A 25,366-nucleotide genomic window follows, 5' to 3' on the forward strand; every position below is an offset into this window, starting at 1 on the left:
AATCCTGCTGCTATGAACCTGGATGTACACGGTTTTGCCTGAATACTTGTTTTCAAAGCTTTGGGGTGTCTGTCTGTGGGTACACTTGCCGGGTCACTCTGTGTTTACTTTTGAGGAATCGCCTGCTCTCCACAGCAGCTGCTCAACCTGACCTTCCCGTCAGCCGTGGAGAGAGAGGGGGAGAGAGAGAAACATTGGCCGGTTGCCTGCCGTACGCACCCCAACCTGGGATGGAGCCGGCAACCTGGCTGTGCGCCCCGACCCGGCATCCAGCCCGAGAACCCGAGGTGTGCGGGACAACACTGCAACCAGCTGAGCCGCACCAGCCAGGGCAGCTGAGCATCTTTCCAGTGTTTATTGGCCATCTGTATATTTTCTTTGGAGAAATGTCTGGTCACATTCTTTGCTTAATTTCAAACCAGGATGTTGGTCGTTTGCTGTTGAGTTGTAAGAATTCTTTATGTATTCTGGGTACTAGACTCTTATCCAAGATATGATTTGCAGATATTTTCTCCTGTTCCATAGTTTGTCTTTTCATTTTCTTGATAATGTCCCTTGATGCACAAATGTTTTTTTATTTTATCTTGTTAATCTTCACCCAAGGATATTTTACCCATTGATTTCTAGAGAGTGGGGGGCGGGGGAGAGACATCTAAGTGAGAGACACACGGATTGGTTGCCTCCGGCAGGTGCCCTGCCCCACCCAGGATGAAACCTGCAGCTCAGACACCTGCCCTTGACTGGGAATCGAAGCCGAGACCCTTGGGGTGCTGGGGCCTGGGCTCTAACCACTGAGCACGCTGGCCAGGGCCAAACGTTTTCAATTTTGATGAAATCCAGCTTTCCTGTGTTTCCTCTCGTTGCGCCTCCTTTGGTGTGGTATCTAGGAGACCACTGTCCAATCCAGCGCCACGAGGATTTACCCCTCGGGTTTAAGAGTTTTATAATTTCATCTCTTCCGTAAGACAAGTACTATTTTAATGCAATCTTTTTGAAAAATCAAAATTAATGCAAAAAAAAAAAAAATCATGGTGAACAAAAATATCAACATCTTAGGTAAGGACAGCATCTGACCGTGCCCTGAACTCTCCTCCTTGACTCCTGCGCCCCGGGGAGAGGCGGCGAGGGGGTGGACTGAACCGGGAGGGAGCCGGGGGTTTGTGGCGACGGCAGAGCTCAGGCGGGGTCGCGCTGGTACCATCTTCCCGCCGCAAGCCCTTGAGGGCCAGGGGGTGCGACGGGGACACCGGTGGGGTCACAGAGTCCCGTGGGGGGCTGGCCGAGCGCGACAGTGAAGGCGCGCGCTCCGCTTCCGGGGGGCGCCGCGGGGAGCTCGCGCTCCGCCCCCCAGGGCTCCTGCGCCCCTCGCCCGGCTCTGCAGGCGCCTCCGCTAGAGGGTCCCCAGCAGCGAGGCGCCCCCGGCGGTGGTGGGGAGCTTGGGGAGCGAGACCAGGCTGGAGGACCCCGAGCGCATCCCCAGCGCGCCCTCTGTCGGATGCGGGCGGCGAGCGCGCCCCCTCGAGCAGGCCCGGCTCCCGCAGCCCCGGAGGCCGCGAGCCCGCCGGCCGCGCACAGCGCCCCCCCCGGGCCGACCGGTCGCAGCGCAGCCTAGTCCGTCGTCCCCGCGGCCTCGGCGCGTCTGTCCCCAGGCAGCCAGGGAGCGAGCGGGCAGCGCCCCGCCCCCGGTGCCCGCCCCGCCCCCTGTGCCCCGCGCCCACCTGGTGCCCGCCCCCACCCTGTGACCCGCCCCCGGTGCCCGCCCCGCCCCCTGTGCCCCGCGCCCACCTGGTGCCCGCCCCCACCGGTGCCCCGCCCCCACCCGGAGCCCGCCCCGCCCCCGTGCCCCGCCCCACCCGGAACGCCACGGCTGCGCACGGAGCCGGGCCGCCGAGCGCGCACCATGGCCGTGACCGCTCCGCTGCGCGACTGCCAGGTACAGCGGGGCAGGGTCCCTGCGCGCTCGTCGGGGCCCGGAGGACCGCACCCCCGGCCCCCCGCCGAGGGAGACCCCGGGACCTCCCAGCGAGCGCTACCCCGGCGGGACGCCGCGGGGTTTCCCTGGGCACTTCCCGGGGTGGGGGCCCGGCCGCTTTCTCCGACCGCGAAGGCGGAGGCCGGAGGGCGGGGCCCGCGCACCCGCGGGGAGCGCAGGACCTTTCCCGCCCCAGGGGTGTCGCGGGGAAGCGCCCCTGGCAGGACACCCAGGGCGGCCGTTACAGGGAACAGTCCTGACAGTCTCGAGACGTTTCCACCGACAGACCTAAAGGTCAGAATAGGCCCATAAGGCGCAGAGGCGAGAGGAACGGTTTCGGGGGTCAGCAGGTGGTGTACCCCTTGCCGGCCAGGTGGGAACCCCTCCCCACCTTGCACTCTAGCGCCAGGCGGCTGTTCTGCCCCCTCAGACCCCCCCTCCCAGCGTCTGCTCCCCGGGAAACTTCCCAGTCCCCCCTGCATCCTTGAGCCCATTCAGAGGGGCCAGCCGGGGCCCTGAGGTCACCCAGGGCTTTAGGGGCCGCTGGGATCTGCCTGGGGACCTGTCCCCCGGGGCTCTGCTCTCTGCTGTGGGAGCCCCTGCGCTGGAGTCCCGCGCCAGCCACAGGCTGGGTGGAAGGGAACCTGTGCGCCCCGCTAGGCATCCCAGATATGACCTGCTTGGGGCTGGGTCCGGGCGTCTGTTCGGAGGAGCGGGTGGAATAAGGCCCTGATGTGTCCTCTTGCCGTGCCCAGGCGTGGAAGGATGCCGGTCTCCCGCTCTCCACCCCGAGCAACGAGGCCTGCAGGCTGTTTGATGCCACCCTGACCCAGGTAACGGTCCCCGAGAGAAGCAGCCCCTTCCCTTCCATAACGGTCCCTGGCGAGGTTTCTGACGTTGCTGAATGCTTTTAAATAATTTTTCATCGTTAAACTTTGGGGCCCATCTCACAGCTCCGTTTGTTCATGCCTCGACGTGAACGGTACTTACGCCGTGTGCAGGGGTGCCCTGTCCCCCATCTAACCGCCTGCTAACTGTGCGTCCTGACTGGCCCTCCAGGTAAAGCTGGGGGATGATGGCCTCATGCTTTCCGAGCTTTCCCTCGGTGTCAGCTCTCCCGGCTTTATAAACAGTGAAGCCCATCCCCCCCTCCCTACCCAGACCTCCTGGGAAACGTGGGTGCAGCAGGGCTTCGTGGGACCCCAACGTTCTTCATAATGCTTTTTTATTATTGTTACTGATTTTAGAGAGAGAGGAAGGGGAGAGAGAGAGAGAGAGAAACACTGATTGGTTGCCTCCCGTACACACCCTGACTGGGGATCGAACCCAAAACCCCGGCATGTGCCCTGACCAGGAATCGAACCGGCGACCTTGCGGTACATGGGACGACTCTCAATTGCCTGAGCCGCCCGGCCAGGGCCATTCTTCATAACGCTCTGAAGCGTCCTGGCGGGACCGTCCTGGCGGGACCGATGGCTCAGGCGGCTCAGAGCCAGCGGCTTTGGAAGTGATGGTGCTTTGTTGTTGTTAATCTTCACCTGGGGATATTTTTTTCCATTGATTCTCGAGAGAGAGGAAGGGAGGGGGCCAGAGGGACAGAGAGAGAGAGGAGAGAGAAACATCTCACATGGACGCTTCCCACATGCACCCGACTGGGGTGGGGGTCAAACCTGCAACCCAGGGACATGCCCTTGACTGGAAATCAGACCCACAACCTGTGGGTGCATCGGCCAATCCTCTAACCACTGAGCGACGCTGGCCGGGGGAAAAAGTGGTGAGTGCTTTTTAAATTTCCCAGTGACTTTAGCAATCAACTGCGGTGGAGCCTATGTACTCTGTACCCCAGGACAGGACGTGGGGAGAGGGGACAGGTTAGAAACTGCTCGGCCAGCGCCCAGCAAGGCTGAGAGGTCCCCTTAGCGGCAGGCAGGCCGCGGCACTCTCTTTGTTGGGGATGGCCTGTGAGGGTGCTGAGCCCCGCACCGGGAGCCACACACACAGGGGGTGCGGCCTGCTGCCGGTGTGATGGGGGGCTCCTCCATTTAGGGCACGGGACCCTGTCCTGGGGCAAGTCTGGGGACCCCCTGCCCTCACCTCTGGCTGCTCCTAGTCATTCCTAACAGCAGAGAAGGAGCCCATAGGTTTAGAACTGGGAGGGTCTCCGACGTGAAGTCCAGCTGCTACTCTGTGTGGCCGGTGGGGAAACTGAGGCCCAGAGAGCTGACGCCTGCAGTGAACTAGGGAGGAGCAGGTCAACTCCAGCCAGCCAGCAGAAGGAAGCTGCTGGAAATCTAAGGGCCATTCCAGAAGCGACGGGTGCAATGTGGCCCGCTTGCGCAGGATCCCCCCGTGCGTCTGGGTGCGTGCGTGCCCTTCCCACACCGTTTGCCTCGGGAGAGCGTGGGTTCGTCTGCGGCGCGCTCCTCCATGCTGTGCCGGCCCCCACACCCCGTGCATACTCTGCCTCGTGTTTTGGGGTCTCCCCGTGCCATCCTGTGCTAGAACACGGGTACTTCGAGTCTCTACGCCAGCTCCCGGTGCCTTGTGGAAATGCACGTGCGCCCTGGCCGGGTGGCCCGGTCGGTGGGAGTGTTTTCCTGCACGCCGAAAGGTTGTGGGTTCGATTCCCAGTCAGGGCACATACCTGGGTTTCGGTTTCCATCCCTGGTCGGGGCGTGTACGGGAGGCAACCGATCGATATTTCTCTCTCACATCGATGTTTCTCCCTCTCCCTCTCCCTTTTCTCCTTTCCTCTGTCTCTAAAATCAATAAATACATCCTCGGGTAAGGATTAAAAAAATACACGTGCTGATTCTGCGGAGGCGTGGGCTGGACAGCCGGCAGGGCGTGCTCTCACCTCTAATGCATTATTGTGGTTTTAGGATTTTAAAAAGTGGGCATTGTTTTAAAAAAAATAACTAGAAACAAATACACCAAACTGTCCACGTGGTGGTGAGTTTAAGGGTAAGTTTTAATCTTTCAGCTTCCATGGCTGGGCCCCACTTTCCGTAGCGAGTGTTTACACTACGGTTCCTCTGAAAGGGAACCAACTAGGCGGAAAGGCTCCCACTGCGGCGCCCCCGGCGAGGCCCCGCGGGGCTGAAGCTGGCGCTGTGGGCAGGGCACCGTCAGGCAGCGCCTTCCTTTAGATGTTTTTGTGATTTGTTGTGTTTTTGTGTGTGTGGAAAAAGCAGCCTCACCAGCCCGAGAAAATGTGCCTCGAGTTGCGAGTGTTCGGTCTCTTCATGTGAGACCAACCCAGCTATGTGGGTTTTTGTCGTTGTTAGAGTCCAGAAAATACTCTGCTTTAGAAAGAAAAATCCTGATTTAGTTACGCGCCTTTACGAACACGAGCGAAGGACTCCCTGGGGGCAGCTCGGTCTGGCCTTTTGTATTTCAGTATGTAAAATGGACCAATGACAAGACCCTTGGTGGCATCGAGGGCTGCCTGTCGAAGCTGAAGGCAGCAGATCCGACCTTCGGTGAGTGACGCCTCCCTGGCTGAGGAGCCCCGAGTCACGGGTGGCAGCGGCCAGGCTGGCATTGGCATGGAGGGGGGAGGGAGGATGCCAGCCAGTGTTGTGGTTGGAATATCAGCTGCTCCCGCAGAGATGCCAGGCTCTGGAGAAGCATCTTTCACATTGTTTCCCTAATTGGATGTCAATTCTGCAAAGAAGACACTGATCCCATTTCTCAGATGGGAACGGTGAGGTTTGGAAAAGGAAAGCCACCCAGCTGGCGGTTAGGTGCTCCAGACATTGGCACTCACCAGGCTGCCCTCTCTAGGGGGGGTGCGGGACGCACTCAGGGCTGCCGCTCCCCCTGGGCACAGCACGGCCCAGGCTGAGGCCCGCATTCTGGTGGGGGCACCGCACTCGGCCTACCTGCCGCCCGGCCTGCCCCTCCTGGAACCTGGGCTGCTTATTTCGCACGTGGGGCTGGGGTGGGCGGGGCGCCCGAATCACCAGCTGTCCCCAACCTCTCCCCAGCGATGGGCCATGCCATCTCGAATGGCCTCGTGCTGATCGGCACCGGGAGCTCCGTGAGGCTGGACAGAGAGCTGGACCTGGCCGTGAGGAGCATGGTGGAGCTTTCCCAGGCCCAGGCGCTGACTCAGCGTGAGCGGCTGCACGTGTCCGCGGTGGAGGCCTTCGCCAAGGGGTGAGGCGCGTCCGGGCCAGGGCCTGTGCTCCAAGGCCGGGCCGGGCCGCAGGCTGCCCTGGGAAGGGGGCCCCAGGGTGATGGTCTCCCAGCCTCCAGAACCCATGTGACTGAAAATCACACCCTGCCTGCCGCCCTGTCCTCGGCTGACGGCCGAAGGAGGAAGTCGTTGGCTGGGATCCTCAAGATGGCACTCAGGGCAGCTCATTGCATTAAATAAGTTGGTTTTTATTTTCTTGCAAAAATAACAGGACCGCAATACAGAAATAAATTAAAGATAGAAGAGCCCTGGCCAGTGTGGCTCAGTGGTGAGAGTGTCGGCCCACAGACCGAAGGGTCCCAGATTCGATTCCTGGTCACGGGCACATACCTGGGTTGCAGGTTCGATCCCCGGCCGCAGTCGGGGCGAGTGCAGGAGGCACCCAGTCCATGTCTCTCTCCCTCCCTCCCTCCCATCTACTCTCTTTAAAAAACAATGGGAAAAAAATCCTCTCGTGAGGATTAATGACAACAGCCACCCCCAAAATAAGCAACCTACTTTGTTTCATTAAATAAATCAGTTATTATTTTCTTTCAAAAAGAACAAGACCATATTACAGAAATAAATAAAAGACAGAGGAGAAAGCCCTCCCCCTGAGGCCCCTTGTCCTAACAGCCTCTGTCCGCTCACGGCCTTTCTGGTGATCCCGGCCTCTGCCGGCCCCACCACTGCCCCCGCGTGTGGGCATTCTGGGCCTGGAGCCCGTGCCCGGGGAGCCTGTGCCTGCGCAGGCCGGGGGGGGGGGGGGGGGGGGGGGGGGGGGCACCCCGCAGGGCGAGGCGACCTGAGCTGATCGCGGAAGGTCCTGGAGCAGAGACAAAAGGCGGCCGCCCGCTCTCCCTGCAGCGCCGGTGCCGGGGGCCGCGTGGGGCTGGGCTCCTGCCTCGGCGTCTCCTGCGCGTCTCCGCTGACCTTGTCTTTGGCAGCTTGTTCATCGGTGGGGTTTTGTTGTCGTGGTGTTTTTTAACCCTTCCCCAGGAATATTTTTTCAGTTGCTTTTCAGAGGAAGCAGAAGGGAGAGGGAAAGAGAGAGAGAGAGAGAGAGAGAGAGAAGCATCGGCCGGTTGCCTCCCGCAGGCAGGGACCGAGCCTGCAACCGAGGTCGGTGCCCTGGGCCAGAATCAAACCCGGGACCCTTCAGTCCGCAGGCCGACGCTCTAACCACCGCGGACACCGGCCAGGGCTCAGCCAGTGTTTTTGTTTTGTCTGAATTCAAGAGTAAAATTTCCCTTTGGTTTATCAATTTTTTTAAAAAAATATATCTTTATTGATTTTGGAGAGAGGAAGGGAGAGAGAGAGAGAGAGAAACATCAATGATGAGAGAGCCATCGATCGAGCCCGCAACCGGGCATGTGCCCTGACTGGGAATCGAACCCCAATCGCCTGGATCCTAGGTTGACGCTCAACTGCTGAGCCACGCCCAGCCGGTCTGGTTTATCAATTTTATGAGCCACAAGCTGACATAAAGAGTTTTATACATACAGTTAGGTCCTCGCTTAAGTGCCGGTGATACGTCTGGAGACTTTAAGCAAAACAGCACACCACCCAACCAATTCTACCGCAGGCTACTTGACGTAAACAAGAGTTAAGTTCCTTCAGCGTCTCATCAACGTTAAAAAAAGGACATTGAAGGGAATGACGTCATTCAGAGACCTGCTGTGTGTCTAGGGCGTCCCAAAAAAGTGTGCGCACACTTTAACGGTTGCTGATAAGTCACTTAATTTTCGCTCCTTTTGAGGTTTAACTGATTCGAAATAATGGGTGAAGCCAGACTAAGCTTTGAACAAAGAATATTTATCCTAAAGGGCCACTGGACTTTTATTTTTATTTTTTATTGATTTCAGAGAGAGGAAAGGAGAGGGAGACAGACAGAAACGTCAATGATGAGAGTCATTGATCGGCTGCAGCCCGCAACCCGGGCATGTGCCCTGACCGGGAATCGAACCCCGATCGTCTGGATCCTAGGTTGATGCTCAACCGCTGAGCCACGCCCGGCCGGGCTGGACTTTTTTTTTATGGGGACACATGAAAGATAAAGTTTACAGAACAAAACCGGCAACAGCGGCCGCACTGCGGGCGCACAGATACCGCACAAGCTGATCCGGGACGTTGGCGATTCCATCGCTTCGCGTTATGAGCAGCGCCTGGACCAGGACGGTCATCAGTTTGAAAACAGGCGTTGACCAAAAAAAATTATTCATTTCTGTAGATTCTTTTAAATTTTGAAATTGAGCTGTATGTTAATCAACACGGACTTTATAATCATTCAAAGCGTGTACACATTTTTGGGGACGCCCTGCGTATATAACCAGTTCAGGGCAGACTGAAGCTGGCGGGAGACAATACCATCCCCCCTCCCCCCCCCCCCCCGCTTGTGGGAACGTGTGTTCAGTGCGCTGAGAAACCTCCGTTGGCTTCCAGGAACTTTCCCAAAGCCTGCGAACTGTGGGAACAGATTCTCCGGGACCACCCGACGGACATGTTGGCCCTGAAGTTTTCCCACGACGCCTACTTTTACCTGGGCTACCAGGAGCAGATGCGGGATTCCGTGGCCCGAGTTTACCCCTTCTGGACACCTGACATCCCCCTTAGCAGGTATGTGCCGTTGGAAACCACGTGCTTCTATCTCTTAGTCTCTCCTCTGCCCTGAAAACGTGGCGACGCTCCTGGTGTCCCCCTAAAACGTGAGACCGTGGTTGCCGTTCTAGTTCTTTCACGCGAGAAGCCTTCATTTTCTGCATGCGACCTTCTCGCCGTCCTGGGAAGGAGGTAGTACTTTGTGCGTCAGTCAGCACGGGGCAGTTTTTGCGGCAGGGGGCAGGGACAGCGTGCGGTAGGCCTGATTCTCCGGGGCTCATTTCTGCGAAGGTTTGTGGCCCAGACGTACCGCCTGCCCGTCGCAGGGCGGCTGAGGCTCTGTGCCCCTGCCGCTGTCTCCCTCCGGGATCCTGGCTGGTGAAGCACCGGTGCTCTGGGCACGCCGGTCGCTAAGAGGGAAAGAGAGCTCTCCTGGGGTTTCCCGGCGGCATTGAAGCACTCAGAGTGGAAGGGACACCCTGCCACTCCCAAGCCATTGGCCAGAGCTGGCCACCCGCCCACAGGAGCCCAGGAAGGGCAGCTCTACTGTGTGCTTGGAGGAGAGGGGCCTGGAGGGTCTGGGAGCAGCCCAAGTGACCACTGCACGGGGTCACCTCCATTGCATCTTTTTTATGCTTTTAAAAAATATATTAGTTTTTTTATTGATTTGAGAGAGAGAGGAAGAGAGAGAGAGACATAGAAACATCGATGAGAGAGAAACATCCGTAGGCGGCCTCCTACATGCCCCCTACTGGGGATCCAGCCGAAACCTGGGCACGTGCTCTGACCAGGAATGAACCGGTGACCTCTTGGTGCTCAACCACTGAGCCGCATTGGCCGGGCACCTCCAGTGCATCGTAGTCAAAGGATTGCTATGAAGGTCCAACAGGTGAGTGGACTGAAGAGCCGTGTTAGTGAGGGTTCTCCAGCGAAGCAGAACCAGTGCAATGTGTGTATCTATATTTATGTTGTTTACATCTGTATGTCAGTGTCAGCATCTATATCTATCTATGTATAGAGAGGTTTATTTCAGGGAGTTGGCTCAGGCTATTGTGGGGACCAGCAAGTCCAAAATCCACAGGACAGGCAGAGCCTGGAAACTCAGGTAGAGTTTCTATGTTGCGATCTCTGGAGACAGGCTTTCTTCCTCTTCTGGGAGGTCAGCCTTTTCTCTCAAGCCTTCGACTGATTGGACGAGGCCCACCCACCCACGTTATGGAGGGTAGTCTGCTTTACTCAAAGTCTACTGGTTTAAACGTTAATCACACCTAAAAAACTACCTCTACAGCAACATCGAGAAAGTGTCTTACAAAATAACTGGGCACTGTGGCCCAGCCAAGGTGATGCGTCAGATTAACCACCACAGGAGCCTAATAGTAGTGGCGTATCATGAGCATGCAATACATGTTTAAATGTTGGCCGTGACATGACCCCAGTAAGAGCTCCATGAATATTTAAAAGCAAAGTCTGGAAGGCAGTGCTCTAGAATGCTGCTCCCATGAATAATAGAAGCCGGAGTTTATCTCTGTCCTTGGGGAGAAAGACACCACCTGGGCTCCAATAGGAACTCCACCCTTCTGTCTGCTTTCACGCAGCCCCACGAAAGCAGGAAAGGAACCGGCTCTCAGGCGCCAGTGGTTACAGATGAGAAATGAAAGTGCATTTGGTCAGTGGGGGGTCTCTTTTGTTGTTAATCCCTACCCGAGGCTATTTTTTCCATTGATTTTTAGAGAGAGTGAAAGGGAGGGAGGAGAGAGAGAAACAATAATGTGAGAGAGAGACATCGCTTGGTCGCCTCCCGCACACTCCCGGACCGGGGCCTGGGATCAGACCTGCACCCTGCGTACATGCCCTTGACCGGGAATGGAACCTGTGACCTTCTGGTGCACAGGCAGGTGCCCTGACCGTGGAGCCACCCTGGCCAGGGCAGCGATGTGTCATCAAGCCCGTCCTCAGCTGGGCCTGGGCCAAGGGTGACTTGGACAGGGGGGTCCCAGCCTCCAGGAGCTGGGGTCTGGGAAGAAGCTGTGCACAGTGCTGCTGACAGCCCACAGTCACCGTGGCTCCCCAGGAGGTGTCCCTGAGCTGTTCCTCCTGGTGGGCATCACCAAGCGGACAGGAGGGAGAAGTCCCTCGTCAGCCCAGGGGAGACGTCGCCGGCTTAGGAGGCGGCATGTGAATTGCAGAGGGTCTGCCGTGGAGACAGGGTTTGGGTTTGGGACAATCATGCAGATGATAAAGGTCACACCACTCACGCCTCCCCACCAGAAGCCCTGGATCTCTGGGAAACACTGTGCGTGGTGTGGTGCCCGGCGCAAGGCCAACACCTGGCTGGCACATGTATGTCTCTTGGCACCTCCATAACAAAGTGCCACAGACTGAGTGGCTTAAAACCACAGAAATTTAGCCCAGCTGGCGTGGCTCAGCAGTTCATCGTCGACCCAAGAACCAGGAGGTCACGGTTCGATTCCAGGTCAGGGCACACGCCCGGGTTGCGGCCTCGGTCCCCAGGAGGGGGTGAGCAGGAGGCAGCCGATCAGGGACTCTCATCATTGATGTTTCTCTCTCTCCGTCTCCCTTTGTCTTCCTCTCTCTGAAATCAATAAAAACATATTTTAAAAAAACAACAGACATTCATTCTTCCGAAGTTCTAGAGGCCGCAAGTGTGAAACCCCGGTGTGAGTGGGACCGGGCTCCCTCGAGGCTCTGGGGGAGTCCTTCCTGCCCCTCCCAGCTCTGGGTGGCTCCCTCGGCTTCCCGGGCTCACGGCTGCATTACTCCAGCCTCTGCTCTGTCCTCACGTGGCTGTCTGTCCTTGTGTGTCTGAGTCTCTGTGGCCATACCTCCTCTCCCTTCTCTTATCATGAGGACACCGGCCACCGGAGTTGGGACCACCCTGCTCCAGTCTGACCTCTTCTTAGCTAGATTGCATCTGCACACACCTCGATTCCAAGACAGGACGCGGGTTCACGCCGATCACCCGGGGGCCACATTCAGCCCACACGGGTCGTGCTGAGGGCTGAATGATCCCCACCCACTTTTTAAAAAAGATTTTTGTTCTGTCTTTAGCTACGTGAAGGGCATCTATTCCTTTGGATTGATGGAGACCAACTTCTACGACCAGGCAGAGAAGCTCGCCAAAGAGGTTGGTGGGCCTTCCCGAGGGGCTGACCCCCCTGGCCCGGCCTCCTGAGCCAGCCCTGGCTCCCCAGCATCCCTGCCAGGGCTCTTTCCCCCAGATGCTACCCGAGTTGGCCCCCAGAACCACTCCCTAGGGGACAGCCAGCATCCTGCAGGGACCTAGGTGCCCATGGGGTGTCTGAAGACTGTTTTGGCTACAGAAATGGAGCCCAGACTTGAGCGCAGGGGGCTGGGTTGTGTGCTTTAGCCCTGAGTCAGGGCTTGGGGGGACCTGGGCTCCGGCTCATGGTCTGGGGGTTCAGCCACAAGAAGGTCCCCTGGAGACCATGACAGCTGGGCCTCCTTGTTGGGTGGCATCCATCTGAGCACCTGCGGGCTGGCAGGATGGTCTGAGAAGCCAGAGGTTGGCCAGAGGTGCAGGAAGTGGGGAAGTGGGCTGCCCCGCTCTGTTCCCTTCAGGCCCCTTTTTGTGCTCTGTCCCCTCTTGAAAGCGCCCACAGGCTGACCCCAACACCAGCACACCACAGGTGGCTACTGGGCAAGGCTCAGCTGTGACAGTGACCACCAGGAATCTAGGAGAGCAGGAGTCGGCTGCACCAGGCTCCACTGGAGTCTGGAGAGGTCTTGGGTGGAGGTGCCTGGGCCAGGGGTCTGCAGACCTAGCCCCAGGGGCAGGAAGCGCAGAGGGTGGCCAGCCTGGAGGCAAAGCAGGCCAGTCGGACAGGCCAGGCCTAGGGCCGAGCTGGGTGGGGCGGCCCTGGGAGCAAAGGCTGGGAGGTGGGCAAGGCAAGATCTGCTGAAGGGAGTGTGGACTTTGCCCCAGGGAACCTCTCAGAGGGGTGGGGCCCTAATCTCAGCAGGGGGTTGAGAGCTCCCGCCCTGAATCACGCCCTGTTTGGTGTGAGAGTAACTTGCTTCGTGGGTCCCTGGCACCCCAGCCCTCTTGACTGTGCCCCTGCAGCCTCCTGAGTGTCCTGGTCCTTCAGGGCTGTGCCCCAGATGCCAGCATCCCTATAAGCATGCTCTTTCCCACAGTGCTCCCCAGTGGACTGGGCAGGGCCCATGCAAGCAGGGGACAGGAGCATGGGGGCAGGGGCAGGGCTTAGTGGGGACCACCTGTCCACATAGACCCCAGCAGCAGGTACCAGGCCTTCCCGCCTCTGCCTCTGTGAAGGGCCTGGGGTCTGAGGCAGCGGGGTTGGGGGGAACTGAGACCTGGTGTGGGGCCCTGGGCCTGTGTGGATTGTCCACAGGACCACCAAGAGCATCAGCTGACTGCTCCATGCCCAGCGCTTAGTAGGCGCTCAGAAAACACAAGCAAAAGAACAAGGCTGCTATGTGGTTAAAATCATAGCCTCATGTCCCGCCTCCCTTGTTGGTCACCTTCGAGCTCTTCGGCCACGTGAGCAGCTACTTTTATTAATAGTAATAAATCAGCCCTGGCTGGCTTTGCTCAGTGGTTAGAGCACTGACCTGCAGACTGAAGGGTCTTGGGTTTAATTCCTGGTCAAGGGCACGTACTTGGGTTGCAGGCTCAATCCCCAGCCCCGGTTGGGGCGAGGGGGAGACAACCAATTGATGTGTCTCTCACATCGATGTTTCTCTCTGTCTCTTCCCCTCCATTCCACTCTCTCTAAAATAATAATAAAAATAACATCAGAACAGCCCAGAAAGTTACACATGTGGTCATCACAGGTGTGCTGGGGGGAAGGGGCCGCCCAGAGCCCCTGGGGCACTTGGCAGTCTATACAGCATGGGCACATGCAGTGTCCCAGGGGTGACACGGGCCCGAAGAGGCCGATTGGCATGTTGTAGGGGACTCAGCTGAACCCAGGAGACTGTGGGGCCAGGGGGATGAGTCCTGGCTTTGGGAAGACCCTGCTCTGTGGTCCCAGGCAGGTCTCTTAGTCCCATCTGTGAAATGGGCAGTGACACTCTCTTTGGCAGCAGCTTGCAGATGGTCCACATGGCCGGTCTTCGGGGCCGTTGTTGTTTTGAGGCCGAGCCCCGTCCCCACACCTGCCTCTCCCCAATACCCGGCTGCCCAGCTCAGGCCCTTGTGCATAACTCGGAGACGCCTGGTCGCCCGGCAGCCCGACTGACCCATGTCTTCTGGACTCTTTTCAACCCCTCCCCCATCAGGCTCTATCTGTGAACCCCACAGACGCGTGGTCAGTGCACACTCTTGCCCACGTTCACGAGATGAAGGCGGAGATCAAGGACGGGTTAGACTTCATGCAGCGCTCAGAGGCCCACTGGAAGGTACGAGTCGGGTCGATGGGCCGTCTGCCTGGGAAATCCTGTCCATCCCTTTAGCTAAGCCTGGGCCTGTGGACGGAAGTTACAGGTGCAGCTTAGCTGAGGGGAACTTGTGCTTGGGAGGCGGTCATCTCCCAGCGGGCTCTAGTCACCTGGCATCTTTGTCTGTCCCCTGCCATGTCTCTTGGCAGCCTCTGGCCTGGTAGGACAGCTCTGCAGTGGACGGTGCAGCCTGGGACTTGCTTTCTTCCTCCAGTCACTGCCCCAGGCTGTGCCCTGCCCTGGGGACCCACTGAAAGTCCAGCCTGGACTTCTCTGTCCTCAAAAGACCTGGTCCAGGGGAGTGAGCAGCTTCCAGCAGTCTATGGGCCACATCATGCCAGGGGCATTCTCGGGGAGGTGGAAACCCAGAGGAGGCATCTAACAGATTTGGGCTGGGGGGGGAAGTGGTCAGGGAAGGCTTCCTGGAGAAGGCATCCTTTGAGCCGAGTAATGAAGGGTGTGTAGGAGTTTGCCAGGTGAAGGGGGGGGGGAGATGGGCGGTATCCCAGCCAAAGACCAGCCTGAGCAAAGACACCAAGGCCTGTGGTGGCTGGGGAGGGGAGGGCAGCTGGGCAGTTTGGCGTCCTGGAGCACGCGTGCAAAGTGGACATGGGCCACGGAGGAGGTGTTGTCAGTCCCCTTTCCAGGAGACGGGAGGTGGCGTCCAGGCCGAGGAGGGAGCGTCAGCAGTAGCCTCGTAGAGGGAAGGGCTGGCTCATGGTGGGGCCTGAAGCGAGCCAGCAGCAACGGTCCAGGAGTCAACCTACTCCGCTGCCCTCTGGGTTTTGCCAGGACCTGCGGGAGCTCCGCCCGGCTCCCTGGTCCCGGCGGCCCTCCTGGGGAGCCCTGCGCTGATTGCACACACTGCAGGCCCCTGCGCTGGGGGTGGATTTCTTGTTCATTGGGTTTCTTCTCCACTCCACATGCAAGGAGGACTAGGCTAGAGGAGCTGGGGGACCTCTGTGTGGACCCGGGCTCTCCTGCTTCCCAGCCCGGGGCCCATGCACTGCTGGCAGCCCCCAGCCTCAGTTTCCCCGGCACTGAAGGAGATGGCGTGTGGGCGCCGCTCAGACCGGCCTGCGCCGGGTGCCGGGACGTGTTCCCCACGCTCAGGGCTGTGGGGCTCTGCAAACAGCACCCGTTTCTTTTTTCCCTCCGACACCGTCAGGTTTTTCTCTGATTCTGTCCTTCTCTCCCCAGGACTCTGATATGCTCGCTTGTCACAATTACTGGCACTGGGCTTTGTATCTGATTGAAAAGGTAAGATGACCGACCGGCTGTCTTACCCCGTGAAAATGTCCGGAGAAAGACATGCTTTTCCACCCTTTTCTGACCCTCGTATCCCGTGGAGAAGTATTTTATGTTTGCACATTTAAATGGTAAACGGTGTCTTCGTGCAAGAGAGCCTTCCTGTTTTTATTTTTAATTTTTTTTATTTTTTAAAATATATCTTTATTGATTTCAGAGAGAGGAAAGGAGAGGGAGAGAAAGAGAGAAACATCAATGATGAGAGAGTCATTGATCAAGCCCATAACCCGGGCATGTGCCCTGACTGGGAATTGAACCCCGATCGCCTGGATCCTAGGTTGACGCTCAACCCCTGAGCCACACCCGGCCGGCCGGGAAAGCCTTCCTGTTTTTAAATAGCTTTTTTTTTTTTTTTGCTAATCCTTACCTGAGGGTATTTTTTCCACATTGATTGGTTGCCTCCTGCATGGGGTCAGGGATTGAACCTACAACCCAGGTACGTGCCCTTGACTGGAAATTGAACCTCGACTCTCCCGTGCGAGGGCCAGCGCTCTGACCACCCAGCCAGACCCACCAGGGCTCAAATGGCTTTTCAGGCTTAAACCGCTCCAGGCATTTTTCACTGTCTGCACTTGGAAATCTCAGGTGTCATGTGCAGTCAGACCAAGTGCCTCTGCTGCTGGGGTGGCCTGCTGAGCCCCAGCCCACGCTCTGTACCCGCAGGAGCCAGGGGACGCTCCCAGCGCTTTGCCCCAGGGGAGCCAGGTGCGGGGACGCCCTGGTCCCCAGTGATTCTGCTGCTGGTTCCCACTATGTGGGTGCTTCCTGCAGGCCTGTTTCTAATAGAGAAACTCTAGAAGGTCCCTCAGTGTCCCAAGAGGGAAGGCGGGGACCGTGTGGTGGCCTGGAGAATGCGGGGACACGCTGCCCAGCCGAGAGCAGTGACCGCCACCGAGCGTGCAGCGAGGGAAACAGAGAAGAGGGAGCTGGCCGCAGGGGGACAAGCGTCGGGAAATAATGCTTTGACAGGCCCTGCCCTCAGCCGCGAGGCCGCTTCCGTCTCGCGTGACCGGAACGAAGCTCGGAGCAGAAGCGGGCCCAGGCTCCCGCCCCGAGGTCCGCGCTGGGCGCGCCCACGGCCTCTGACGGCGGGGGCCTCGGCCACCTCGCTCTCGGTTCCCTTCCCAGCGTCACCTCGCCCTCCCCGGCATTAACCGCGGCAACTTCATTTCCAGGGCGAGTATGAGGCCGCGCTGACCGTCTACGACGATCACGTAAGTCCACGTCCGTGCCCGACTCGCTCGATTGCGCGGTTTGGCTTCTGGCCTCTAGACCTTTGGGCCCGGCCCCCACTGCCCGGGCCAGACACAGCGGCTGGCGCGGGCGCGCGTCTTGGGTAAGACTCGGCGCGAGTTTCCACGGCCCGAGCGGTGGTGTAACCTGTGGGACGCGGACCTGCGCTCGGCTGTGCCCCCTCCTGGACGTGACACACCGCGGTTGGTTGTCTGGAACCGCATCCTGTCCTTGTCATTTTCTGGAGACCGTCGATCTTCCCAGAGGGGTTTTTTATTGTGGGACAATGAACAGAACATAAAGCCCGCCATTTTAACCATTTTTAGGCGTCCAGTGCTGTGGCACCGGCCCATTCGCGTTGGTGGGCGTCTGACCCCACCGTCACCTATGGAATTTTTTCACCTTCCCAGCTGAAACCCTGTGCCCGCTAAGCACTCATTCCCCCCCTCCCCCGGCCCCCAGATATGTGGGGTTTTGTTTTTTGGCTTTTTATTGATTTCAGAGAGAGAGAAACGTTGATGAGAGAGTCGTTGATCGGCTGCCTCCTGCACGCCCCCTACTGGGCACCGAGTACGGCCCTGACTGGGAATCGAACCCTGACCTCCCAGTTCATGGGTCGATGCTCAACCGCTGAGCCACACCGGCCGGGCTCAGATATGCTTTTAAGAGGGGAAAAAAAAAAGCCTAAGTCCCAGCTGCCCCAGAATGGGCTTAAGGACAGAGGCCTGGGGTCAGAAAGCTGCTTGTGACTTGGGGATCTGAACACCCAAGAAAGACACTCAGTGACATATTCCTGAGGTCGTCCCATTGAGTTGTCAGGATTCTGTGCTAAGAACTGCAGGGTGACGAGAGCCGTGTGCCTCGAGGTAGAGAACAGCCCCCTAGAACCGGGGACCAGGGAGACGCGTGTCCCGTGAGCGTGGTCCGACGCTGGGGGTGGGAGGTGCCAGGTACCAGGGCCCCGCACGAGCTCCCCCGGGTACCCTCTTGCCTCAGGTCTGCACCTGGAGTGGACTGAGCCTTGGCGAGGAGGTGGAGGGCATGGTGGCGGGTGGTGACTTGTGTCTGCTGAGGCCCCGCGCACCCTTGTCTTCCAGATCCTGCCCAGCTTGCAGGCCAGTGGCGCCATGCTGGACGTGGTGGACACCTGCTCCATGCTGTACCGGCTGCAGATGGAAGGTGGCCAGACCCGTGCTCTCCCCATGGGTTCCTCTCCCCTCCCTCCCCCGTGATGAGGGGCCAGGGCTGTGCCGGAGCTCGTGAGCGAGGCCCTCCAGGTCCCGCTGCAGGTCTTGGGACGTGTGCCCAGCTGTGGCCTTGGGCACCAGGGCCGCTGCTGTCTCCCAGCTGCCTGAGCCCGTGGGACCAGGCCACCACTGCCCTTCCCTCCAGTCCCCTCCCCGGCCGTGTGCAGGCCTCGGGCCCCATGCCCAGGGTGGCCCCTGCCGTTCCCACAGCCTGCCCACCAGGTCTGTGGGGCACAGGTGGCACCTGGCTGCCTGTCTCCGGGTGCTGCCTCCTTTTCTAGAACAAGGGAGGCGAGGGTTTCTCAAACACCTGGGATTTCACAGCCGTTTCTCAACAGTCACCCTGTGCCCTGTGCGTAGCCTGAGGTCGGCTGCAGTTCTGGGGGAGACCTAGGGTTTCCAGTCAGCTGCTAGGGTGCCCGGTGGGTCTCCTACTCCCCCAGGCCCAGCAGAGCCAAACCTGGACCCACCCTACACCCTGCAGGACAGTGTGGGGTGAGACCAGGGCAGGGCGTGCAGTTCAGGAGGGATCCTGGAAGGCTTCCCAGTGGAGGTGAAATGTGAACCATGGGAGGGCACGTAGGGTTTCGCCAGGCAGAGATGGGAAAGGATGTTGCAATCGGAGAGCAGCCTGTCCAAAGCCCCCAGGACACAGAGCCCGCAGCCTGTCGTGGGGACACGTGGCTGGAGGGTGGGGGCAGTGTGGCCGCATGGAGCAGAGGAGGCTGGGAGGTGGTGGGAGCTGGGAGCCCTGGGGAGGGTCAGGGTGGGGAGGTTGGCTTTCCTCCGGGTCTTAGAGGAGGAAAGGCTGGGCAGGGATGGACAGGCTCCAGTCTGCCCCTGAGAACGATCCTCTGAGCAGTGGGGGCTGAGCCGGGGGAAGCTGAGGCCGGAGGCTGGAGGAGCAGCGAGGAGGTCGGGAGATCCCGAGGAGCCCTGAGGGTCGGGGAGTGAGCCGGGGATCCGTGAGGAGCCTGCTGCACTGTCTAGGTGGCTTCTGGACGTCCAGGTGGCAAGGCTGGGACACTGGAACCTGGTCTGGTGGGAGGCCTGTGTCCCTGGTCCAGCCGAAACCACCCAGAACTGTAGGGGGCAGGGCGAGGGCAACTCAGAGGCTGGGGGGTGAGGCAGGGGTGCTGGGGCAGGTGGAGGGAGGGAAGACAGACCACTAGCTCCCTCGGTACGGAGTGGAGACCCAAGGGCCACGTGCAGCGTTGAACAGCTGAGAAACAGAGTCAGGGGCAACGTCTAGGTGTGGAGGTGCCCACGGGAGAAGCAGGGGAATACGGTGGCTTCCAGGAGTCGGGAGGACAGGAGGCGGGGGTGGTGTCCGCGAGTGGATCAGGAGGAGGGACTGTCTAGGGTTGGGAAATGTGGACACAAAGGGAAGGAGGCTATCTATCCGGCAGGTTTTTGTTGAGCACCTACTGTGTATCCGGTGCTGGACCAGCAACAACACGGGAAGAATTTAAGAAGTGGTTTGAGGATTTGTTAAGGGCGCCAGAGACAATTTAAAACCCTCCAATAGTTCCTCCCTGCCTTCCTTCCTTTCTTATATATTTTTATTGATTTCAGAGAGAGGAAGGGAGAGGGAGAGAGAGAGAAACGTCAATGATGAGAGTCATTGATCGGCTGCCTCCTGCACGCCCCCTGCTGGGGATCGAGCCCGCAACCCGGGCCTGTGCCCTGACCGGGAATCAAACCGTGATCTCAACCACTGAGCCACGCCGGCTGGGCTCTGATCGTTTTTAAAATTAGCTTTCTACCTTCTGCATCTATTGCTTTTATAATTGAACAAAGGTAACATAAACTGGGCCCAAGGCCTCAGCACGAGGCCAGACCCTGCCTGCCAGCCCTGCTCACCCGCCCACCTTCCTCACCCGGAGCAGGGTCCTAAGGGCCCTGTGGCTGTGCAGGTGCAGGAGGCCCGGGCGCGGGATGCATGCGGGAGCCTCACACTGCGCTGTGGCTTTCCTCCCGTGTCTTTAGGGGTGGCTGTGGGCGAGCGGTGGCGGGATGTCCTGCCCGTGACCCAGAAGCACAGCCGCGACCACATCCTGCTGTTCAACGACGCACACTTCCTGATGGCGTCCCTGGGCGCTCGGGACACCCAGACCACGCAGGAGCTGCTGACCACCCTGCAGGAGGCCAGCGAGTATGTAGAGGGCCAGGGTTCTGGCCTCAGCTAGGGAGGCTGGGGGTGGGGTCCCATCGGTGAGCACAGCCTTGGGGATGCGCGTGGAGGGCTGCTTCCAGGTGTGTGCCCACAGGTGTGCACCCTCCATTCTCCAGGTGGGTACCCTCCAGATATGCACGCCGTGGGTGGGTGTACCCTGCAAGGGTGCTGTGGTCTCTCCCAGGACACAGTTGCCTCTCCATCCCCAGGGTGGGTGTGAGAGCCTCCATGGCACTGGGCAGCCTCCCACGGGGACACGGTGGGGTCCCAGAACCAGAGAGACCCGCAGCTGAGGAGATCTCAGATCCCAGACAAGTACTTCTCTTCTCTGAGCCTCAGTTTCCCTATGTGCAAACCGGGGCCAGTGCCTGCTGAGGCAGGCTGCTAGGATAGTGACACGCCCCACTGGCAGGCTCCTGGCACTCGTGGGAGCCGTTTCCCATCACAGTGGAGGCCAGAGGGAGGCCAGGGGGCGGGTCCTCCACAGCACGGTCCATGAGATGCGGCCACCCCTCCCCCCCCACCTGGAGACTCGAGTCCTGAGGGTCCACAACCCCTGTGGTTCGTCCTGAGGCCTGGTGGAGGGTAACCGCTGTCATAGCTCGGGCTGGTCACCACCAGGGCCACTTGTCCTGCCTCTCCCCCAGGCGAGGTGGCCAGGGAACGCTGAGTATCTGATTCCTGCCTTTGAGAGAGGCTTGGAGCAGGCTGCTGCCTCCGGCCCCCCATGCTCAGGACCCACGTCACAGGCGCATGCGGGCCGGTGGGAGACACGGGCCTCCACAGCTGTCTAGTCCCCGTGTCACTCCTGCCATCCAGTCCTGGTGTTGGTGCCAGTTTCAGTGCCAGGCCTCCCTTTGCCTGCATTGCCCGCAGTCCTCTGACTGCCTGCGAGCTCCTCCCACTTTACAGATGGGCAAACGGAGGCCAGAAGTTGGGGAACCAGCCCAGGGCCAGGTCGCTAGGAAACGAGTTCAACCCCATTGGACTGAGTTTAGAGTCCTGTTCTCTCCTTCCTGCTGTTTCTCTGTCAACTCCCCCAATCAAAGCTCCTACTGTGTGTCAGGCACAGTGCCCGGGACACCGGGCTGAGCAGGCGGGAGACAGCTGTGCTGTGAGGGGGCTGGCCACTGAGGGCACCTTCTTGGGCTGGTAGGTCCCCCGGGGAGAACTGCCAGCACCTCCTGGCCCGCGACGTGGGGCTGCCCCTGTGCCAGGCCCTGGTGGAGGCCGAGAGTGGAAACCCCGACCGCGTGGTGGAGCTCCTCCTGCCCATACGCTACCGGATCGTCCAGATCGGAGGCAGCAACGCCCAGGTGAGCCTCCCGCCTCGGGCCGCCTGCCAGGAGCCCCCGTGCCCAGCAGCCCCGACTCCCCGAGGAGTCATCCCACAGTGTGGGGGTGTCCTTACCTTCACCCCCCAGTCAGTCTGTGCCTGAGAACAGGCAGTCTGCAGTGGGTAGGGCGGTCCCCTCCTTCTTCCCCCGTCATGGGAACCTGACCTGCTGGTTGACCTTCCAGAGGGACATCTTCAACCAACTACTGGTCCACGCGGCCTTACAGTGCACCTCTGGCGCCCACAGGAACGTGGCTCGGTGAGTCCCTCGCTTGGTCCCTAAGCCAGGCTTGGAGGGTTTTCAGGTCACAGCTCTCACACGGGGTCTCCCCATGGGCTTCCGCATGCTTAGCAGGCCCTATGTCCCCTGGTCTGAGGCGGTTCCTACCTTTGAGGTTATGAAGACACAGGCTATGGGGGTGCTTGGATCTTTGTTGTTGTTCAACTTGACCAAAGGAGACCAGCCCCTCCTTATTCTAGCCACACTGAGCTATAGTTACCCGAACCTGTCCTGCTCTTTCAGGCCCCTGGGCCTTTGCACGTGCTGTGCCCTCCGTCTTGGATACCTGTTCTCCTTCCTCACCTGGCTGCCACCAGCCAATCCTTCAGGCCTCAGTTCTGTTCTCCTGCCTGACTGTGCTGGGTGCCAGGAGGCATGGTGGGCAGGCAGACCCAGGCCTCGGCTTCCTGGAGCTTACCTCCTAGGTGGGCACTGGTCCTAAGCAAATATCTTAAAACTGCCACAAAGGCAGGCATATTGCTCTGAGATGCTGTGACTGAGGCACTGAGCAGGCAGGGAGTCAGGGAGGGAGGGTGCCCCCTGGAAGTGATAGCTCAGGGAGGCCTGAAGCCAGGGGACTTAACCAGACCAGGATGGTCTGGTTGGGACAGGGGCTGGAGGGATATAGTTGGAGGACTGGGGGTGCTGGAGAGCAGCCTTGATTGTTGCTCTGCATGTGCTCCTGAGGTGAGACATGAGGCCCCTCCTTGCCCGGGTCCCCTGTGCTCTGCTGGAACACCAAGGGAAGGGGAAAGAAAGGAGTTGAAGGGTGCCAGGTGGGCAGAATGGCCGTAGGGAGATAGTCTGGGGCCAAGGAGGCCCTTGGCTGGGCCTTGAGCCCAGATGCAGAGCCCCGGGGTCTAGGCACAGGCTTAAGTGGCCCGCAGTAGGCGAGGCCCAGCTGCCCGACAGCGTTCCCACAGAGCCTGCAGGTGCTCGGGGGGCTGGTGAAATAGGCGTGGGCTCACGGAATTGGTGGAATTCTGAGGTGTCTGGGACACATGCCTGTGCTCCTCCCCCTCCACAGCCACACACACAAGCCACCTGTATTGCTTTAGCAGCTCCTGGCCCTGGTGGCATCATGGGGACACTGTAAAGATCCTCTCCAAACACTGATGCCCCCACTACATGCCTGCACCGTGCAGGTTCGGTGGGCTCTGGACGTCTAACCTTTCCCATCCTCCCACCTCCTGCCTTCTCTCTGGTCTCTGGCCAAGGCGAGGCCTCCTGCCTGGGCTTTTGTCAGCCTGTCCCCTCTGCCCTAATGCTGTCCCCTCTCCAGCAACCTGGGAAGGGGAGTGTCTTGCTCTCTGACCACCTCAGCCCCAGCCCAGGCTGCCTGTGTCCTGCCACAGGGCTGAGGGGCCACCGGGCCCCCATATCCTTCCAGGAGGTTCCACCGCAGCCCATCTGTTTCTGCAGGAGCCTTCTGATGGAGCGCGACGCCCTGAAGCCCAACTCGCCCCTGACGGAGCGGCTCATCCGCAAGGCGGCCGCTGTCCACCTCCTGCAGTGACACCTGCTGCCCCAGCTGCCAGATGGGCTGCCCCGCTGGCGTCCTAGGCTTAGGAGACATGCCCAGGAGTTAGGCCTGCTCGGGGAGTCTGCAGCTTTAACCAGAAAGTCCTGTGGCCCGCAGCTACAGGAAGAGGGGCCGCTAATCTATGTAAACACGATTCAGAATCTTCTGCTAGTTCTTGTTAAGGGCCAAGGTGCAGTTTTACGTGGTCAGAACCGATGCGGGTGCTGCTGTTAACCACGGGCCTTGCAAACTGTATTTTCTCAGGGGACCTTGCACCTCCTGGTTGTTCAAGGGTTGGAAGCAGGGGTGGGGTGTGGGGGTGGCTCAGCTGGGGAGGAGAGTCTTCACAGCCCCTGGGGGCACCCCCATCCCAGGCCGCCCATGGGATAAACCCTCGTCTTCCAGGCAGGTTCTATTGTGCATTTTGGGGGTGAGGGAACCAATGAGGGCAGCAGTGACTTGCCCAGGTCACAGCTAGTGGAGGCCCTGCAGAGACTTGCCTCAGGCTGCTGTCCTCCCTGGAGGAGGGGACCTCCTCTCAGCCAGCCACCTCGGCCCAGCTGCAGTGCCCATGCCCTCCTCACGGGAGCACACGCCCATGGGTGCCCCTCTGCTGCCCCTGCGAGCTGCCTGGGGCATTTGGTGATGCCGATGTGGGCTTGTTTTCTCTTTATTCCGAACTGTGCCTTGTGAAGGGGCCTCGGTACATGGTTTCCTCTGTGGGCTGTGACTTCAGTCCAACGGCGCAGTGCACTGAGCGGGCACCGAGCTGGCGTGCCTTCTGGGGAGTGAGGGTTGAACTCTGGTTGCCCCGTCGTGGCAAAAACCAAAGCATTGTGACATGTGGCTTCAACAAGCGCTGTCTCGGGTCCTGCTTCCGGATGTTAACCTAGCCCCACGTCCCTCCTGAGCGAGCCGCAGGTTTCGGTTTAATGTGTCAACAGCGAGGCCTGCCTGCGGGTGAGCAGGACCCCAGAGAGGCTGCTGGGAGATGGCCTGACCCTCCTTTGAGCCCCTCTCTCTATGCAGGCCTGCAGCGGGCCACTCCTGGACTTTTATGTTCCTTGAGCCAATAAATTCTCCTCTTTCTAAAGCCCACGTGAAGCTGTATTGTTTTTTTTTCTGTTTCTTGCACCCAAAGGCTCTTGACCAAGACCTGCAGCTGGGATTTGCACCTGGGTCTTTCGGGCACCAGCTCTCTTCTCCAGTTAAGCAGGATCCTGAGCAAAAGATGATGGGTGGGAAAGGAAGGGTCGGGGGCCCAGCACATCGGAACATGGTGGGGGTGAAGACAGAGGCTGCAGAGGGAGCCCCTAGATAGAAAAGATGTGTCGGGTGCCACGACCAGCCAAGGGGAATGCAGAGTGCAGGCCGGGATCCCTCCAAGCTACTAACCCCCACCCCCCTCCGCCCCCATCCTGCCCAGCCTCACTCAGCTCCTGCCTGGTGCCCAGCACTGGGTGAGGCTGGAGGACAGTGATGACTGAGACCCACCTGCCCTGTAGGAGCTGAGTCTCTTGAGAAGCTGGACTTGGAATCAGAAATGAAGTGGAACCGTAGCAACCTGGGGTGAAGGGTGTGGATGGTGTGAACCCAGGGACTTGGGAGCCCAGAGGTGGCCCGGCCGTCCTGGAAGGCTTCTTAGTGGGGTCCTGGGCACAGGATGGCTTCCCCTGGGCGGGTCCCCTCGCAGCCTGGCCGGACCGCGGGCTCACTGGTCCCTGAGCACGGGGCTCTCCCTCCAGAGTTCCCTCCTTCCTGGAGCAGACCCCGGGGGCCCCCCGGGCTCCCCCTTCCCACCCACTCCTCCATCCCTCAGGCCCTGGTCACTAGAGCAGCAGCTGCATGACACCCCGGGGGGAGCCCCAAGTCTCAGGTGAGCTCACTGATTGGCCTGGCGCCCCGCCGCTCAGCTCAGGGGGCTCCTGCTGGCTCCACCCTGTGCGCCCCGGGCCGCCTCTGCGCTCCCGGGACTGACGCCGACCGGGGCCTCCTCCTGGGGTGGGAACCACGTGCTGCTCAAAGCGGTCCTCGCAACAGCACCCCTGCGACAGGGACTCAGTTTTCTCCAT

The 25,366-nt window shown here is 59.6% G+C and overlaps 1 protein-coding gene across 1 annotated transcript; it reads left to right on the plus strand.

The window, feature by feature from the left end:
* The first annotated feature begins 1,860 nt into the window (after positions 1–1,860).
* Positions 1,861–24,378, plus strand: TTC38 (tetratricopeptide repeat domain 38). The gene is made up of 14 exons (XM_087814982.1): positions 1,861–1,933; positions 2,728–2,805; positions 5,373–5,454; positions 5,962–6,133; positions 8,595–8,768; positions 11,820–11,895; positions 14,034–14,153; positions 15,393–15,452; positions 16,676–16,714; positions 17,831–17,912; positions 19,970–20,135; positions 21,313–21,472; positions 21,678–21,751; positions 23,195–24,378. Exons 1-14 carry the CDS (start codon positions 1,901–1,903, stop codon positions 23,286–23,288), a joined length of 1,410 nt encoding a protein of 469 aa, XP_087671108.1. The 5' UTR covers positions 1,861–1,900; the 3' UTR covers positions 23,289–24,378.
* Positions 24,379–25,366: the final 988 nt, after the last annotated feature.

Source organism: Miniopterus natalensis, chromosome 2, assembly GCF_054644295.1.
Source record: "Miniopterus natalensis isolate mMinNat1 chromosome 2, mMinNat1.hap1, whole genome shotgun sequence".
Classification (NCBI taxonomy): Eukaryota; Metazoa; Chordata; class Mammalia; order Chiroptera; family Miniopteridae; genus Miniopterus; species Miniopterus natalensis.